This window comes from Neurospora tetrasperma (assembly GCF_000213175.1).
Source record: "Neurospora tetrasperma FGSC 2508 unplaced genomic scaffold NEUTE1scaffold_6, whole genome shotgun sequence".
In the NCBI taxonomy this organism is placed as follows: Eukaryota; Fungi; Ascomycota; class Sordariomycetes; order Sordariales; family Sordariaceae; genus Neurospora; species Neurospora tetrasperma.
In genome coordinates this window covers 3,291,839-3,310,945 of record NW_009799104.1, presented here as the reverse complement: position 1 = coordinate 3,310,945, position 19,107 = coordinate 3,291,839, and the positions used below count along the sequence as shown (strand labels likewise).

The following is a 19,107-nucleotide window of genomic DNA, read 5'->3' as shown; positions in this document are numbered from 1 at the left end:
GTAAGAACCCGGAGCACTGTAAATTCGATTCTTCTGGTGCCCTGTCTTTTCTTCCTATTTTCTCAAGAGAGCTGGAGGGTGAGGACATCAGAATCACCGTCTTGCATAGAAATTTTGGTGGGCATAAATGTTGCATCATGCTTGCAGACCATGTCTGATTTCCTGGGATCCTAAAACCCAACGCCCCGAATCTATGCGGTACTAGTACAAGATGGTTCACAAACGTATAACTCCTTTTGTCAAGGCGCCTAGTCGTTGAGAAGCCGAGATTTCTCCTTGGGGCTTTGATCCGTTCATCTTGACATAGGTACTCTGAACTCGTTAGGGACCATCGTTCACTAAATCTTTCGAGAATATCCTCTCAGTATGTTTCCAATCAGAACAGCTGTCAGGCATGTAACATGATCCGATATAAACCACACCAATTCCACGTTGAATGCGCTGCTTTAAAGCCACCTGCCCTTCAGATCCTCGAGCACATTCTTCTACCCTTCCTTACGGACCATCGTCCTAAATGCAAGAGTTACCGTACCTGCCACCGCCCATCAGACGCGCCCTTCCCCAGACATCGGACGACATGACTGCTGCCTGCCTCCCTTCCGCGACCGCGGGCGCCCAGACTGGACCTGACCCAGCCACCAGTAGCAGGCACCATATAAGGTCCGCTACCTAGCTCGTCTACCGCAACGGGGCCCTGTCGTCTTATGGCGCAGTGGTTCCTGTTGATGAAAACATTGCCGGGTGCGCGGTACTCGAGGTACAGTTTTCGTTGGTCACAGCTGGGGCGTTGTGGTTCGTTCCACAAGCTTGCCTGGGCGACTGAGCTTCTTGCTTCGCTTGTTCAACTTGGTAATGGCTGACGAATTTGAATAAGATTCTTGTATTTTTCTTTTCTGTTCTGGAGGTGCAGAGGGAGAGGCAATGTCATTGGGGACCCCGTTGATGACCAGGACCTTGTCGCCGCTCCATGCCCTGTTCTTCGCGATAAACTCACGTTGATGGTCTTGATCTCGTATGCCAGGTAGCCAGACACACCGAGTCCACTTCCAGCACAAAATCCTGATTATGTTGATGTCATGAACACAATGAGAACAGCCATGTATCTGCAGTTCAACCAGTCAGCCAGCCGCATCACACAAATCCAGAAGTATACAAAGAAACATCAAACTTACGCAGCACAACTCCCAAAGATCTCATGCTTCTTTGCCCTCGTACACACACTCAACACCACGCCAAATGCAAACGCGCACGCAACAATCAAGCCCATGATCTTGGCTAGCGTCTGTCCAGTTACTGCCGCGCTGTTCGTCCCTCCGTCTGCCGGGCCTGAGCCTTCCTGGGTCCAGGAATAGAGCGGGACTAAAGGTAGACATAATAGGCAGAGCATGAGCAAGATCAGAATGACCATCTTGAGGAAGTGGACGCGGGCAATGGAGAAGAGATTCAATGCTGCGTGCTTGCTGTCGGCATGGGTCTTGGTATGAGCGTTGGCAAAGATGTACTGAGAGATGAGTTAGTTTTGGGCTCAATGACTCTAGATAATATGGAAAGCTACCGACCCGTAGTGGTGCACAGTTGTACTTGACCAGTAACTGCATGATCACCCGATCAAGCCAGGCGTCGTCTCTCCCTGCTTTGAGGGTTATCATGTCGGACTGACACCCAATGTATCGCTCATGTCTAAACAGAGGCTCTTTGGCTCGGAAGAAGTTTTCGAGACTTTGGATGTCGAAACGGGATGGTCGGTCAAAGTTGGCGAGGTCGTTGGACATAATGAGAAGTTCGCCTGCATCCCTGAAGGTCAGCGAAGTGTTCCATTCTCAGCATCTTTGTGTTACTGCTCCGTCTCCAGGATCTGGTTGAACTGAAGAACACTGCTGAAACACTAGAAAATAAGGAAAGAGAAAATAAAGCATACCATATGTCTTGAGTTTCTCCGCAATTTCTTCCATCAGCCGTCCCCTCACCTTCAGTCGATCATCATCCATCTCCCTCGTCCTGAGGAAGATGGCCCTGTGTGTAGCATCATACTGGTCCATCCTGTGCAGCTGCACTTCGAGGGCTCGTAGTTCATCTTGCATGTGCAAGAGCGTCCGGGACTGTAGGCAGCGAAATTCCCGAAAGATGTAGCCGTCTTCATGAGAAGAGATGAAGCGAGCAAGCATGGGGTAGCCTTCTGGAGCATCTTGGACTGTGATGGTGTTAGATTTGAGTTCCGCTCACAGCTCAGCGAAAGTGTGGTAGTACCTTGCATGTTGACATAACTTGCTGGCTCTTCCATGGGATTGATGTAATCGAGATTGGGATACGGGTCAAGACTGATGCTGTTAGGTGTATTAGCCAGTGACTTGACGGTCGAGCGTGAGGCTCAAACTGAGTGTACCTACCCATCAATTCCTTTCTCTGCCCCCCCTTCCGCCCGAGTCCCTCCCTTTTCCAAGTCAACAGACCATGCTTTGTGATTTGCCCCCTCAACCTCAGAAATCCCACTGCCCACCGACCGTACGGAAGGTTGGTACTGCTGTGAAGGCATCACGTTCGCCACCTGCGTACTTTCTAAACACTGGGCTAAAAGTGAGGCCACCGACACTCGTCTTGGGTCTTGGGCACCAACAGAAGAATCTGAAACTCAATTGGGCGGCTACTCGGAGTGCAGATAATGTCAAGTGACTTTTCGGCGCTTCAATCTCGGGGAGGAAGTCAAAGACATGCAGAACAAGGAAGCTTTCGCATCCCATCTCAACTCGACTTGATTCAACTGAGAACAGTGAGGACCGTTTCTTGTTCATATCTCTCTTCTCTTCTGCCCGCGACCATTCCTGTTTGCCAACTGGCAGACGGGCTGTGGCAGCATACTGAGGGGCTCAGTGTAACCATATTGGGGCGCTTGGGGAAGACTTGTACGGATTTGGAGGGTTTGACTGCATCGAGTGCTACCAAGCATCCGTTGCGTGCGTTGGGCTGGTCAGGGGTATTGAGGCGATCTGGGATCCTCGATGCGGGATTCGACGGGTTTTGGCAGATGGGACTCAAGGACCTTGCAGCTGTTAGCCTGACGAGTGTTGGGATAACGCCTTGCCATTTTCGTGGATGGTTCGACTGGTGGATTCGAGGTGGTTAACTTCTGTGATAGGAATGAGAAGATTTGCCATGGAATGAGTAAACAAGGAGAGAATTGAGATCTAATAAATCTGTCATTTCCTTGCCCTTTCTCTTGATCTGACTCCTGACTATGGGCATCGAGTTGCGAGTTCAACCAGCGAGTTGTGGGTTTCGACGAGGATTGAGAAAGGTGGATGGGCATTGGGAAGTTGTGGACAGCTGCAGCGCGAGAGTGCTGAGCCACAATTGTTGGTTGCAATTGATATGGGCCGGGTATCGCCGAATGGAATTGATTGGATGTAGGGGGTGAGCCAAGTTGGACTCGTGATGGTCGAGAACATTGAACCAACTGCAATGCAAAAGGAGAAGACACTGGACGGTTGAGACGAGGACAAAAAATTGATCCGCTTTGTGTTCATGAGGAAAAGGAAGTGATAATCTCCATTGAGGTTGAGGATTGCTCCTTCTATCTGTTGTGTAAAAAATGCAAATCCAATTCCAAATTTCTAAAATGTCAATCGTGCTTGCCGTGCCATGTCCCAATGCTACTGCCAAATCCCACTGAATGGCTCCTCCATATGGGGGTCCAGTGTAGTGTAGCGCCCGAAAAATGCAATGTCGTGTCAGTCATCTCCCGTTCTAATCCATCCCCGTCTTTGATGCAAAATCCCCGCCGCCAACTCGGAAACAAGTGTAGAGGTATCGTAGAATGTTCGCAGAAAAAACCACCAGATGCAAGGCCCGCTACAAAAGGAAGAAAAATCATCAGAAAATAATGTCCAAAGTCCCCGAAGAAGTGAAGAGTTGAAGAAACTGGGGGAAAGTGGAAGTGTCCCACTGTCCAGTCGGGTGTCGATCATGGCCCCCCGGTAAGCGCCCAGACGACCAAACTGATGTCTGACTGGCTGCAGAGAAATACCCCTGGCTCGCGGGGGATGCGTCGACCCGATGGGGTGTGTGTTGAAGAACTCAGAGAACGAGCTTGTAGCGTTTGAATGTTGGTCTGGGGTCGTCTATCGACACCCCCTTCATGCTCGCACACTTGGACTTCTTGGTGGCCTCCGAATGAAATGGGGATTTGGATCCCTCCTTGGGTTTGGGAGAGGATGGCTTTTTCGATTCATTCTTGGGAGAATAACGGTTGACGTCCTTAATCGTCGGGAGTGTTCCTTGGTCTACTTCCCCATGACGTGCGTTGTCGGGGTCTATTACGGGTTTGCCATCGCTATCACGAATCTTACCTTTTCGGTCCTGGTGGTTAGTATGCGTCTTGTGTGCGAATGATGAAGAAATCTGGTGGGTGGGCTCACTGGCGAGAACACGGGCATCCAGAATTGGAGCGGAGCTTGTCTGATTGGCCCAGTCAGTGTTCTGCAGAGACATGGGTGGGAGCGATATGCAGAGCAAATGCAAAGTTGTGCATGTGCTACAAGAAATTCTCACATTTGTATTATGGTAATGCCCACTGACCCCTTTAGAGTGAGGTCGTTTCTCGCCTTTTTTGTCTGATGAACCCTGAGAAAGTGGGGGAGCACTGTCAGCGCCATTTGCTATGTGTGAGTGCTGCCAGCCAGCTGCAGCAGATGAGTGGTGTTTTTGGATGTCTGACAGGGGCAATCTGCGACCAAGTGGGCAATGTGACGTTGGAGAACACTCGGCCAGGTACGTACCATGGCTTCTGAATAGCTGCAAAAACACCAGAACTTGAGGTAGAATCACGATGGACGAAGCAAAAAAAATGGCGAGTTTTGGAAGCAATGAGAGCGTTGAATTCGTTCGAGTTTGAGCTTTCTAGCTATCATAGCGATCCTTCTCTCTTATAGTCTCCTCCTTTCCCATACAAAAACAGCTTCTTTGTCCTGCAAAGAGCATCCAAAACCCTCTGTACGGGCTATGAAATGGTGTTTCTTTGTTGACTTGCAGCAAAATGTCAACCAAATGGTCGTTTGAACTACTCCTGACATGGAGGTGCAAGGCACCGCCGTCGGATTTCTTTGTTCTCAAAGTCTGCCATATGTACGTTGGTTTTGGGATCTGAAATAATGCTACCCTGAGCCAGGATCTACTGTTCAGCCATTAAAAGGGTCGCTCACAAGACTGAACCAAGCCAATCAGTCTCCTTTTGGAACGGGATGTTGGTGTATCCTGGATCTTCAAAGGGGCTGAGATGTCCAAGTGATGGTCCCATTGAAAAGGATACGTACATCAAGAGCTTCTACAGGTATTGAAGTTCATTGAAGGTCAAAATAATACAGTGTCTTGGAGAATAGTGTAGTCCTAGACTGCTGCCTTCGACATTCTACCACCAACAGGCGACCCTCTCTTTTCCGGCTCCACTTGCCTCTTTGCCTTGCTTGTTGGTCACTTATGGTTTGTATTCAAATTGGAAATCCCTTTGACCTGCCAGATTTCTGGATCCTCAGCTCTTTATCGGTGAGTGACCTTTGGCGATACTTTTTGGTGTTCCTGGTCACTTTGCGCGATTTCACCTGGAATTACTGGGACATGATGACATTGCTTTTAGGTCCAGCACTTTCTTGCTCCTCATTGGTACGCTTCCTATATAATACTACTCTTTGTAACATATCTGAATGGGGTCTCTGTCTTGTTTACTTAGTTGATTACCCCCTTTCCTGCACCATCGATCCAGAACCAGGTTGGTGGTAAGACGAGATGACGGGCCATGTAAAACGAAACACAGGCGGGTTAGGGTACCAATGCCAGGAACAGGGAACGAATCTTGAAAGCAGGAACAGTACAATGATCGATACGATGAGTGGACGACGAGTGGACCGGCATCAGTTCCCGTCGTTATCAGACGAACTCGATTCTTTATCGTCCACCCCCACCTTCCACAGTGGACTAGGTACGTCATCGATACCAATTAGTGATAATTGTTAGTGTAATCCGTGTACCTTGATGGTCCTCGCCGTCATCGCAAGCGATTCCCTCTTCTTGTACTTTGTCGGATATTTTATAAGACATGGCCGTGCACATCTTCCACTTTGCCTCTTCAACAAACGTCCAATTTGAGTTGTAAAAGACGCTAAACAAAGGCTCGGCCCGCACCTACAAAGCTCATTGTACCCTTTTGGATCCCGAATTTCTTGCATTGTCCCATCATTTTGCAAGCAAACAACAACACCATTGATTCCACATTCCAACCACCCACAGGCGCCACAAACGATTGACGTCTGCAAGGGAGAGCGCAACTACTTACCACCAAACCCCCATCTTGCGGCTCTTTCATCAAGACACCCCTTTCAACGACAGACCATCAAAAGTCAACACACCGACAACATGGGCGGCGCGCAGATCACAATTCCCAACCCCCCTCCTCTACCATCCCACCTCCCGGACAATGTTCTCAACCTGGCAGTCCAAATTGAGCGCCAGAACCTCCCAGACAATGTCCGCGAGTCGCTGCGCGCATTCCAGCGTGCAGGATGCTACATTGCCGCCTCCATGATCTTCCTGCGCGACAACGTCCTCCTCCAAGACAAACTCCAAGTTTCGCACATCAAGCCCCGACTCCTCGGTCATTGGGGAACATGCCCCGGCCTCATCCTGGTCTGGTCGCATCTCAACGTTTTGATCCGCAACCATGACCTTGACATGATTTACGTTATCGGCCCCGGCCACGGCGCCCCTGCTGCCCTCGCCTCTCTATGGCTCGAAGGCTCCCTTGAGCGCTTCTACCCCGGCGCATACGACCGCAACGCTACTGGTTTGCGCAACCTCATCACCCGTTTCTCCGTCCCCGGCGGTTTCCCTAGTCACATCAACGCTGAGACCCCAGGTGCGATCCATGAGGGTGGTGAGCTCGGATATGCCCTTTCTGTCTCGTTCGGCGCCGTCATGGATAACCCCGATTTGATCGTCACTTGTGTGGTAGGCGATGGTGAGGCGGAGACTGGCCCGACAGCAACAGCCTGGCATGCTATCAAGTACATCGACCCCAAGGAGTCAGGTGCCGTCATTCCCATTCTGCATGTCAACGGCTTCAAGATCAGCGAGCGCACCATTTTTGGGTGCATGGACGACAAGGAGATCGCCTGCTTGTTTAGTGGCTACGGATACCAGGTGCGCATTGTGGAAGACCTGAAGAACATTGATGACGACTTGCAAAGCTCCCTGGAATGGGCTCTAGCCGAGATCAAGAAGATCCAGAAGGCTGCGCGAGAGGACAACAAGCCCATTGTAAAGCCGAGATGGCCAATGATTGTCCTCAGAACGCCCAAGGGATGGACGGGTCCTAAGGAGGTGGAGGGCCAAATCATCGAAGGATCCTTCCACTCCCATCAAGTCCCCCTTCCCAAGGCTGGTAGTGATGAGAAGCAACTCCAGGCTCTAGACGAGTGGCTTTCCAGCTACAGGATCAGCGAGCTCCTTGATGACGAGGGCAAGCCTACTGAGGCCATCACTCGTGTCTTGCCCAAGGCAGAAAAGAGGCTCGGTCAACTCAAGATCACATATGATCCATACATTCCTCTGAAACTGATTGACTGGAAGCAGTTTGGCGTTGAAAAGGGCATCGACGAAAGCTGCATGAAGAGTGCCGGCAAGTTCCTCGACAAGTTGTTCCAGGAGAACCCCAAAACCCTCCGGCTATTCTCCCCTGACGAGCTCGAGTCGAACAAGCTCAACGCCATCCTTGATCACACACAGCGCGACTTTCAGTGGGACGAGTTCTCAAGGGCACATGGCGGCCGCGTCATCGAGGTTCTATCCGAGCACAACTGCCAGGGCTTCATGCAAGGATATACTCTCACAGGCCGCACCGCCCTCTTCCCCTCCTATGAGTCCTTCCTGGGAATCGTTCACACCATGATGGTGCAATACTCCAAGTTCGTCAAGATCGCGCGTGAAGTACCCTGGCGTGGCGACTTGGCCTCTATCAACTACATCGAGACTTCAACCTGGGCGCGTCAAGAACACAACGGTTTCTCGCACCAGAACCCCTCCTTCATCGGCGCCGTCCTCAACCTGAAGGCCGAGGCCGCTCGCGTTTACCTCCCGCCCGACGCCAACTGCTTCCTCAGCACTGTGCATCATGTCATGGACAGCAAGAACAAGACCAACCTCATCATCGGCTCCAAGCAGCCCACGGCCGTCTACCTCTCTCCCGCCGAAGCAGCCGAGCACTGTCGCCAGGGTGCCTCTATCTGGCATTTCGCCTCTTCACCCGACCCCAACTCATCCGCAGGAGAGTCGGTACAAGACCCAGATGTAGTCCTGGTCGGCATCGGCGTCGAAGTCACCTTTGAAGTGATCAAAGCCGCTGAACTCTTGCGCTCTATTGCGCCCACCCTCAAGATCCGCGTCGTCAATGTGACGGATCTGATGATTCTCATCGAAGAGTCCAAGCACCCGCATGCCCTGGCCAAGTCCAAGTTCATCGAAATGTTCACCGCCGACAGACCGGTGTTGTTCAACTACCATGGTTACCCGACGGAACTGCAGGGTCTCTTGTTTGGGAGGGAGAAGGCGGAGCGCATGGATGTCGAGGGTTACCAAGAAGAGGGAAGCACGACCACGCCGTTTGATATGATGCTAAGGAATCGGGTGAGTCGGTTTGATGTGGCGAGTTGGGCGTTGAAGAGGGGTGCGGAGAGGAATGCGGAGGTGAAGAAGGATTTGGAAGGGTTGTTGGGTGACGTGGATAGGAGGGTGAAGGAGGTTCGGGAGTTTATTGGGAATGAAGGGAAGGGTAAGTCGAACCGAACCGGTGGAAAGTTGGTGAGAAACAGAGTGCTGATCAGTGATACAGACCCCGATGATATGTACCAGGTGCCTAAGTTTGAGTAGAGTTCTAACCCGCAGGAGCTATTGAGAAAACTGGACCTGATCATGGGGATTGTGGCTTTGGGGAGTTGTGGAGTTCCTTTTGTGCACCTCATGGGGAGGGGTTCCCATTAGTAGATTGTAGCCTGACGGGAGGTGGTGCTTGGGTATGGAAGGTACTGACCGTGGAGCGATGGTTACCTCTTAAGATGGCCAGAATGTCGTGGTGCTAACAAATCAAAAAGTCTCTTTCAATAAAAAAATTATAGAATACGCTTATTTTCTTTCTCTCTCATTCGAAGCAACCCGCATTATCGTTTCGACATAGCAGCGAGACAGATCAGAAGGGCAGGCATTCTTGCTGCACTGGTATACATACCTACTCTTGATGAGCCTCTTGGTAAGACTGGTTAGGTAGTGAGTTGATGGATTGGTTATTTGTACCCAAAAGGGAATGTAGACACTGAATGTATAATACCTGATTGGTCACTCCGAGTGTTTTGAGGTTTGGACGGGACCGACGGGAGCTCGGTCCACCCTCCCTCGATCCACCCTTCCGCTAAACACCCACTACGTGCCACTACGTGCCACTATAAGCCCAACCACATCATACATATGAAAAGCTTCTATGGCAACACTTCTACATTAATCAGTTGTCCCGCCTGTCATAGGTCTTCCTGGAAAATCTTCACCGACTTGGCGTGGTAATACATTAATATCAGCCATGGGATTTCCATCCAGCAAAACAACGACCTATCCATTCGCATCCCTCCACTCACATGTATATCGGTCCCAATCTTGTTGCTAGGTACCTCTACTGAGCTTGAGGCCTGATGGACTGACTGGTAGGTGGCATGGCTGACTTCGATTTCCTCCGACTGAGCATGTCCGATTTGTTGACGAATGGGGCACGTCAAGCTTACCTCTTTTCTCGCCCATCTCCGACGCTTAGAGGATTCCGGAGCAGTCATCATTAATGACAAGCGCGTGCCTAGGTAGTGACGAAAGCATTGTAATGAGCCCCAATCCGTTCCCGCTCGCTTTCCCATATCCACTGTCGTGGTGTTTGACTTGTCGATATGGAGAGAGTTCATTGCATGGGTTTGGCCTGTTCAAAGATGTCAACTGCTGAATACACAACTGCTGGACCAGCCAACACGCAAGGAACTGCCCGTGCTTGTGATACCAATGAAAACAGTGGGACAGGTCGCAGGAATGGGACACCGTAATCAAGAGCTTCAGTCAGAGTATGAGGACAGCTACATAGCGAGGCATTGAATAGAGACTCCGTTACATCTCAATACCTACACACGACGTACGCAAAGCCGGGCGGCTTTCCATGGACCCATTGAATAGGCTGCTCGAACCAGCCTTAACGTCCATGGGGCCGCGTGACCTCGTGAAGGAGACAAGGCATGATGTCAAAAGCCTACATTGTACTGCACTGTTGTATCATTGGGAAGACAACCAACATCTACTAGTTACGTCGGATACGGTTGTCGACTTATTCTTCCAAAGCATACCGTACTGGGAATCTACGCCCTTCGACATTGGATGTTAGGTCCAAGAACGAATGTAAAGATCACATTGTCTCAGACTAAAACTTCCAATGTTGATTTGACATCCAATGTTGAATGCCCTATAAGTAAAAAAAAAAATAGGTAATCTTCTAAGTACCTTTAGTGGGATCTTCCAATTTCTTAGTCTTTCTTTTCTTTTTTTTTTTTCTTTTTTTTTTTTTTTTTTTTTCAAATTTGAAAATTGACTACGAATGGGAATCGAACTCAAAACGTTAAAAAAAAGACTCCCATCTTAACAACTTCGCTACTAGGCCAATAAGTTTTTTGTTTGTTTATAGCGCTTACCCCCTATATTATAGGGCACTCAACATTGGATGTCAAATCTACATTGGAAGTCGAAGCGGTACCGCCTAAACATTGGATGTTTTAAAACGCATTTTTCCGCTATGGTAGCAATCCCAAGAGCATCTTCCAGGGACGATTGCTGGGATTTGGTATCTACTTGTGATCGTGCAAGGCTTGGAAGAGGACGAGGCACGAGGCTTCATCCAGGCATCCGTCAGCGAGGGCTTTCCTGGTTTGGTACTTGGATCATGGGTTGAACAGTGAAGTCTTGGAGCGCTTGTTGTCCTTTCAAGAGAGAGAAACTGTCCCCCGCAGAGGCGATATAGGACAATGGCAAGGGTTTGTGACGCCACAGAACCTCTGATGGGTATCGATCCCCTAATGCCTCTCTCTCTCTCTCTATCTCTTTCGAGGCCCTCAAGACTAAAAGATAGGCTTTTAAGACTAGGTGAAACACTTGAGAGAAAGCCAAAATCTGTTACTCTTTATAATCAGTAAAACTTTGGCTTTTCTGTCCCGGATTAACAAACAAACAAACAAACCAGGGCTGGACTGTATTGCTGCCATTCAACTCGTTTGTTTTTGAGGACCAGCCAGTGAGCCAGGTAGTACCAAGTCTGTGCTACTGGTTCTCCAAGGCCGGCCAAGAACCAGACGAGACACACCTGTTGACAGCGATGGACCACAATCCGCTGAGTCAAAGAGCATGGACATCAGTGGACAGAGCGGGTGAGCTTTCGAAATATTCTTCACCCAATACGAGGTTGACATTGGACCAAGATAGCTCGACAATTTCAATACGACATCGTAGGTTGAGAGGTAGCGCCGCTGCACCAGCAGACGTGAGGTGACGATTTGAGGATGGTGCCTTGATATCCATCCGCTGTGTTGATATTCGGCGGCCAGGCCAGGCCGGCCCACTGGGGACGTTCGACACGAGAACTGTCCACGAGAACGGTATGGTGGAGAAATTCTGAACGTACATCTTGAGTAATCGCTTTCAAATCATCAGTAAGGACCGGAGCTGGGGTAAACCTCTTGTACAAAGTCAGGTTCCATACGTTGATTTGTGAATACGGAGTTGTCGAGCATAGAGCTGGGGGTGAGAAACATCAGTCGATAAAGGATCTGGACCTCTTCTTCTTAGTCATTGCTAATATGTGTTGACTTAACAGGCTAGGGTATACTCTACTCGTCCTCTATTCCCCTTGAGAAGAGGTGGCAGGACAGAACTGGGATGTTCCAATCCGGAGTCGAGGGAATCTTTTCTGGACCAGGGCCTGAGACAGATTCATTACTCGAGCTTCAACAACAGTGAATGCCGGCTTGAGGGACCCCAAAAGATCACGAAATTGGTATAGGGGGTGAAAGTCGGGGGAAAGATAGGTAATTGTTGCGCGAGGTAGTGGGTAGAAGGAATCCATGCATGATCGCATGTTGCAGACAGGCATTGAAAAGGCAAGGGCAAACGCAGCATTCAGGGAAAAGGGCGGTGAATGCCATCGTCTAATCCAACGTTCCTTCCTGTTGTCATCTAAAATAAGTCCTGTTTGCTGTCTCAACGAGTGACTGTGCGTTCCGGAATGCGCCTTCCATCTGGCCCGACTCTGCAGCCTGTAATGGAAGGAACTGTAGGTGGCAAACGGTCCCGGTTAATACCTACCTACCTATTTTACACCAGGCAAGGAAACTGGCTGCCGGCTGCCAGAAGTCATGTTGGATCATGGAAGTTGCCGTCATCACAACCTAAACCTTGTGTTTTTCCAACCTTCAACTCGACCCCGGAAAACAAGGATTGCAGATCATACCCGCGCCCGAATCTGCAGCAGCAGTATTCTACATGCTCCGCTGAAGAAAGATAGAGATCCAGATCCTTCGTCTTGCGCCAATTGACAAGACCGGCGAATAGGCCGCGACAGAGTCAAATTGCCAATTGATGAGGTTGCCAACTTTGGACCTTAAGCGAGACAAGCCTCGACAAGCGACACCACAAGCGCGGACGACGATACCTGCATACCCCGTACCTGCCTGCTTCAGGTTTTTGCATCTTTGCCGCCGTTTGCTAGGTCAACCCTGACATTCTAGGCCTTTCGTGCAGAGTCGCGGTGAAGTTTGACGCCTGGAAACGTCACTTGTACTTCCTACTCCACTTGTCGCCTGATAATAGAGAATACCGCTGACCGAGGACGCATCGGAAACAGTGTATGGTAAGGAATCCATTGCGCCTTCATGGTTGCTGGTACACATCTCGGCGGATCGAAAGGTCTCATCGGCTTCCCGCGCCTCCCCGCCTTTTAGCGCCTACTGTTGACGGTTCAGTGCCGCCTACAGCGCGCCCCCCCGCTGAAGCACCCGACATCTGCCAACGTACCGAAACATCAAATACACTCTACAATCATCCCACGGGTTCATATGCACAGGGACTGTATCCGCGGTCCCGGCATCCGGGAAAAAAAAAGAAAACTACCAAAATGATGCCCACCATGCCGGTCGCTCAGGTCTTGGCCTGCATCTACTGCGGCTCCCAACTCTGCTCAACCGCCTGTTACCCGACTCACAAGGACCAATACACCTGCCACGTCTGGCGCTGCCCTGGACGGAACCCTGTAGCGCCTGTTCAGCTTCCGAGCGCTGCCACCAGCCACGCCGTCCAAACCCACGGAAGCGGGACCAGCCGTCCAGCACCAATCTACACAAACATGCCGTCGACCACTTTGACGTACAACAACTACCTACCCACGAACCCTCAATTCGAGGTCTCCCCACCCGCAAGGCATAGTGTCGTCGCCGGCACGTTTCGGGGTGGACCACACGAGCATTCCCCTTACCAAGGCATGTGGCATGTGCAAAGTGGCAGGGGTCTCTTGAATGAAATTGGTTCCGAAAAAAGAAATATCGTTCCTTCGCTAACTGTTATACATGCGTCATAGGCTCCAAAACTACAAGGAATCCGAGGCCGCCCAGCGCCGTTATTAACGACTCTCCGAACCCATCGGGTCAGCAGACACAGGAACAAAGCAATCAGACTTTTCGGGCTTCTCAACCTCCCCAAACAGAAAGGGCAACTGGTCCTGAAACTAGCACTAGCGGCGATCCGTCTGTCACCAATTGGACTCCAGACTTCCGCCGTAGTTTTGAAACGGGGATCGCCATGGGCACGGGCATGGGTTTAATGTTTGCTATGGGTCTCCCGCTAGCGCGCCCACAAGAGACTCGCCAAGGTCGCCGAGGCGAGCGTGACAGCGCTGCCGGGAGCCACTCGAGCCACTCGCTGTGCAACATTGCAAACGCCATGATCGATACCCGTTCCGATGACGCCAGCGACGACGCCCAAGGTCGTCCAGTGGAGAGGAGTGAGCTCCCCGCCAACAGGCCGGACAAGGAGGAGGCCAGGGTTGACCGGAAGTTGAATGTGAATTGATGAAACCAGGCGCGGTGATTACCAATTACTAACTTGATCCCAATCGTGTCAGCGTACCGTGGCTATGGATTTGGGGTGCGGGATGGGCGGGAGTGCGAGATCGCATGGGTTTACGGTATTTACTGCATTGAGCACCGCGAAGGGGTTGCTTTTTGTCGCTGATGGTTCAAACTCGGCCGAGGGTAAGACACAGACGGTCGAGTGGGGGTTCAGGTATACACATCGTGGGAGTCGCCGCATCCAGGAATGCCAAGGGAGCCACATCTGGAAAACCACTTAGAGAAACTCCTCCGCTATGGATGCCGTATGTACATCATCCTGGCTTGGAGGCGCCTGCAGAGCAACCGGAACAGGCGGATGGCCCGACCGGATGGAGCCTTTCCACGCCTACATTAGGTCGAGCTTTTGTGGCCCGTGGGGAGGGTCTGGGGGGGACCGCTAGCTAAGTACCTACCTTACCTACCCTGACCGGTGAATCCAAAAAAAAAAAAAAAAAAAAAAAAAGAACAGTACACACACGATCACGTTTTTTTTTGGAGAGCCCGTGTGTAGTCTTTTCTTTGAACGACCTGCCTGGGTAACACCCTCATCATGTTGTATCATGAAAATTCCAACAAACAAACTCTGCTAACCAGCCAGCTATGTACTATAGCGGCATGGCACCGGAGCCTTCTTTTTTCGTCACACAAACGCACACCTTGGCAAAAGTGGAGAGGATGCGACGGTCCAATCTGCCTTGTCCTCCCGACCCCGAACAGGACGCTTGGTGGTAACAGTTGATCTAATCTTGACGGCGCAGTGCATGCCGCCTGCACTCGTTTGTCCTTTTCTGTCTTGCCGATGCGTCCGTCTGTCTCTTTGGGTGAAAAGCGAGCTGACGCCGCTGCTCTGTGAATGGCATAGGTGCCCGCCCTGGCGTACAGACTGTAACCCCGGGCCGTCTGTTGCAGTCTCTGCTTCTGCCGCGAATGCTGCTTGGCGGCGCTGGGGTCTGGGGGATCCAGACGTTGTGTTGGGCGGCTGAGGGACTTTTGGATGCACGATGCATCATTTTTTCAGCTCCGGAGTTATCCCTTTGGGAACAAAAGGCAGCCGTATTAGGCATGCGTCGGTGGTGTCGTCGTGCATGGAACGGTACGGCATGGACGGGGCTGGTTCCCGAACCCCTGACTAATGCCAGGGGGGAAAATGGTGGACATGGATCCGCTGCCATGCGCTTCTGCACGTCTGCACGTGACACCTACAACTGCAGCAAAGCGTGCCGGAAGGGCGGAAGTGGCCCGGGGCGACAACAAGGTTGAACCTTTTTCGCGGAGGTCACACGGCGGCAAGATGCCTCCTTTTTGGTCCAATTCCAGGCTTCCAGAAGCATCCGAACATGTGCGAAACGCGGTCGGCGATATGCGATCTTTTCACGCTGGATCCATGCCGGTTTCCACCCATCTACCTTTTCAGCTCCATAGCTTCGCGACACACACCAAACCAAAGCAAACGGCCACATGGGATGGGATTTGCCATGACACGCAGCAAAACAAGCAAGCAGTAGTGTGTATGTACGTATGCGCACACCATACTACACTACATAGTAGGGTCGTGGTCGGTGATAAACGGCAGCTACACTACACAGCGCTAGACCAGCCAGGGGCAACAGGGTTGGGCCCCATGCGGAGTCCCCCGAAAGGAGTTCGTCCATGGGCGAATTTCCTGATCGCAATGCAAGCAACACCGGCCTCCTTCGTTTCCTAATGACACCGTCAGCGACACAAACCTCAGCATTAATACCAACAATATGCCATCATTACTCAGCGAAGCGGCTATCTGCAGGCTATCGTCCGAGCTTACGTATCATTACATATGTCTACCCCGTTATTTGCGGCCTCGTATTGTGCACTCGTTGCTGCAACTCGTGGCTTCGCTTCGGGCTAAGACGTTCATGGGTTTGCCGTGTTGGTGGTGGTTTGGTTACACTTACCAGTCCGCTAAAAAGGGAATAATGTCATGGCTGGAGAAAAGCACAGCGGTGGTCCAGCTTATACATACCTACATATACCACTATGAGCTCCCCCATCAATTCCTCGTGTGCTTTTCAGGTCCTACACTACACTAGCATCATCATCACCACCCCCGTATTAAGCTCCCCTGTGCAACCCACCTACCCTCGTCGACTCCAACTTCCTGACGACACACGGCCACGAGAAAAAGTTGGTTCCGACTTCCGAGGCTTGGCTAAAAACAACCACACTGTTGATTTTTTGGGCTTTGTCACCCCCCCTGGAATTTTTGGTGTCCCGTCATCTTAGACCCGTCTACCCCTGTCCGGGGAAGTGATCGAACCCATCCGTGGGGTCAGCCTAGCCATCCAGGGCCGCCCAGAACCGATCAAGAAGAGGCCCGTCCCAACTAAGTCCGGGCTTCTCGTACCAAATCTCGCCAAACCCTTCGTGGCCCGGGCAAGTTTGGAATTTGCACCAGGAGTGGCAAGGCGTCAATCCTCATTTTACAAATCGGTAGATTCACTTCAGGGACAAAGCCTGCTCTCCCCCATCCATTCGAAACCATTTTGATTTTTGTCTGGCATAATTTTGCACCCGCAAAATCACATTTTAACAACTATTTTACCAAACACCGACCCATTTTTCCCTCGGCACAACGGCCACACCAACTACATAACACAACCAAGCCGCAACTAACTGCCCTCGACTACATCCTTCAGCCGCCAACCGAATACATACACCAAACTTTCATTCTTAGCGGTCAACCGCCCTACTGCTTCACTTCACTTCACACACACACACACATACAATGGATAATATCGAAAAACAGCCTCTAGGCGCGGCAGGGGTATCCTTCCCTGCCGGCCTCGACGACTTCCGCGCCGCCAGGGATCGGTGCGCTCACGCCTGTAGACGCTTCAACAGCATGCCTGAAGATGCTACACCAGATGTTCGAACAAGCCTCTTTCTCGAGTGAGTCTGATATGAGATGCAAACATCAGATCTTGATCATCACAGTGTGCTAACACATTTGATAGCATCATCCGACCGGCTCGGAACAGGAAAGAAGATGGTGCTATTACCCATGACATGACTTTCCGCGACCCAACCCTCAAGGCTCTTACTCCCTTTGTCAAGCCCCCATTTTTCGTCGACTACGGGTTGCGGCTTCGGGTAGGAGGTTCGACCTTCATTAACCGGGGCTGCTTCATCATGGACACGCCCGTAGCCGACGTTACGATTGGTGAGAACTGCAATATTGGACCTCACTGTACGCTAGTAAGCGTCGGCCACCCAATTCACCCAGAGGCTCGGGAATCGCAGAGGAGCAGCATTGGAAAGCCCATCACCATCGGCAATGGCGTGTGGATCGGAGCCAACGTTACCATCTTGTGAGTTTTCCCTCGTCATTCTCGTTTTGCTTTTTCCCCCTTTATTATTTTTTTTCCTTTTCTGTGGAGACTTGTTCTCATCTCCTTTTGTTTACTTTCCCCTGCATCGGACCCACCCCCTTTTCTGCCCTACCAAGGTTTCCCCTACTAACATCAGCCCCCTTTCCCCCAAACAGAGGCGGCGTAACCATTGGTGACGGAGCCGTCATTGGCGCTGGTTCCGTAGTAACCAAATCCGTCCCACCACTCCACCTCGCCATCGGCGTTCCCGCCCGCTTCCGCCCCCTCGCCGAAGTCCCCCGCAAACTCGACGCCGGCTCAACCGTCGATTCCCTCAAGGAGGCTCTTGCCTGCGGTCGCTCCTCCTCACCACTTAGCTCACAACAACAACAACCATCCTTCACTACTACTACTACTGCCGGCAGCTACCACCACCACCACCATCAACAACAAAACCGATTAACCCAAAGCCAAGCCGAAGAACTCGACCGCCTCGCCAAACTGTGCGTCAACCCGGCCCTCATGCGCGCCGCCACCAACGAATCCCACTACCACTTTTCCAGCCACCAGTCCATGCTTACCGAGCTCCGCTACACCGCCGGCGCACAGCAGCTGAAGCTCCGCAAGACGGAAACGATTAGTCCGAGCGATATGCCTCGCGTGGACATGACGCAGTTTGCGTGGCAGCATCATTCACAGTCACACTCGTCATCATCATCATCATCATCATCACAACAGTGCAGTAGCAGCGGTGGCGGTTCAAAGGAAACTGGTGGTTCATCAGTGGGTTCATCAGTGCATGGAGGAGGAGGACATGGAGTGGGAAGGAGGAGGGTGTCGAGGATCGTGAGGGCCGAGTTGACGGCCATTGCGACGGTTACGGTGGTGGCGCTGCTGCTGATTGTCGGTATCTTCTTTGCGGGCGTGTTGTTGGGGGCCAAGAGGATCACGATTGTGGTGGATGCGGTGCCGGAGGAGTTGAGGAAGTTTGGAGGAGTGGGAGGGGTGAATTTGGTTAGGGGGCTGTAGTTCAGTCTCCGAGGGATCCTTGGGTCTCAAAGTCCGGGAGGCAGCAAGAGGTTGGTCGCATTCTAAGGCGTTTGTCTGATTTCTTTTTCATTTTCTTTTCCTCTTTTTGGTCATGCTCTTTCACAGCGTGGGTTACTGGTTGGATATACCCATTGGTTCAGGTCGGAGATGGTAACGCGCGAGATGGCATCCAAGGCGGCTATTAGGTTTCCATTGCGTTCGTGTCGTGTGGCTGGGGTGTAGTTGCATTGTTATTTGGTGTTTGGCTTTTCATCCTGGCCCCTGTCTCACTCACATTTTTTCCCCCTTCTGTCACTCCTTTCCTTTTTGTCTTACTACACTTGTTTTAATACCTGCGTGGGGTCATTTTATTCTTTCTTCCTTTACACACATCATCATCATCATCTGTAATATCGTCGGAGAGAAATCTTGGAAGGAGAGGTCTGGAGGTCTGGAAGGGGGGGGGGGGGGGGGGGATAAGTAGAGTAGATAAGNGAGAGAGAGAGAGAGAGAGAGAGAAG

General features: G+C 51.3%; 5 protein-coding genes across 5 annotated transcripts; 3 read left to right on the top strand and 2 right to left on the bottom strand.

Annotated features, from left to right (window-relative positions):
• Nucleotides 1–869: 869 nt before the first annotated feature.
• On the bottom strand, nt 870–2,533 carry NEUTE1DRAFT_149006 (uncharacterized protein; the record flags this gene model as incomplete). The annotated part of the gene is made up of 6 exons (XM_009856393.1): nt 870–1,103; nt 1,173–1,501; nt 1,560–1,786; nt 1,919–2,191; nt 2,248–2,324; nt 2,388–2,533. The coding sequence occupies 6 exons, from the start codon at nt 2,531–2,533 to the stop codon at nt 1,064–1,066; spliced, it is 1,092 nt and encodes a 363-aa protein (XP_009854695.1).
• A 1,538-nt stretch (nt 2,534–4,071) lies between these two features.
• NEUTE1DRAFT_141058 (uncharacterized protein) lies at nt 4,072–4,485 on the bottom strand (the record flags this gene model as incomplete). Its single annotated transcript, XM_009856392.1, has 2 exons — nt 4,072–4,343; nt 4,413–4,485. The coding sequence occupies 2 exons, from the start codon at nt 4,483–4,485 to the stop codon at nt 4,072–4,074; spliced, it is 345 nt and encodes a 114-aa protein (XP_009854694.1).
• Nucleotides 4,486–6,402: 1,917 nt separating this feature from the next.
• On the top strand, nt 6,403–9,240 carry NEUTE1DRAFT_69706 (uncharacterized protein; the record flags this gene model as incomplete). Its single annotated transcript, XM_009856391.1, has 2 exons — nt 6,403–8,812; nt 8,873–9,240. The coding sequence occupies 2 exons, from the start codon at nt 6,403–6,405 to the stop codon at nt 8,908–8,910; spliced, it is 2,448 nt and encodes an 815-aa protein (XP_009854693.1).
• Nucleotides 9,241–13,234: 3,994 nt separating this feature from the next.
• NEUTE1DRAFT_113218 (uncharacterized protein) lies at nt 13,235–14,172 on the top strand (the record flags this gene model as incomplete). Its single annotated transcript, XM_009856390.1, has 2 exons — nt 13,235–13,610; nt 13,682–14,172. The coding sequence occupies 2 exons, from the start codon at nt 13,235–13,237 to the stop codon at nt 14,170–14,172; spliced, it is 867 nt and encodes a 288-aa protein (XP_009854692.1).
• A 2,802-nt stretch (nt 14,173–16,974) lies between these two features.
• NEUTE1DRAFT_88381 (uncharacterized protein) lies at nt 16,975–18,586 on the top strand (the record flags this gene model as incomplete). The annotated part of the gene is made up of 3 exons (XM_009856389.1): nt 16,975–17,138; nt 17,204–17,557; nt 17,734–18,586. 3 exons carry the CDS (start codon nt 16,975–16,977, stop codon nt 18,584–18,586), a joined length of 1,371 nt encoding a protein of 456 aa, XP_009854691.1.
• Nucleotides 18,587–19,107: the final 521 nt, after the last annotated feature.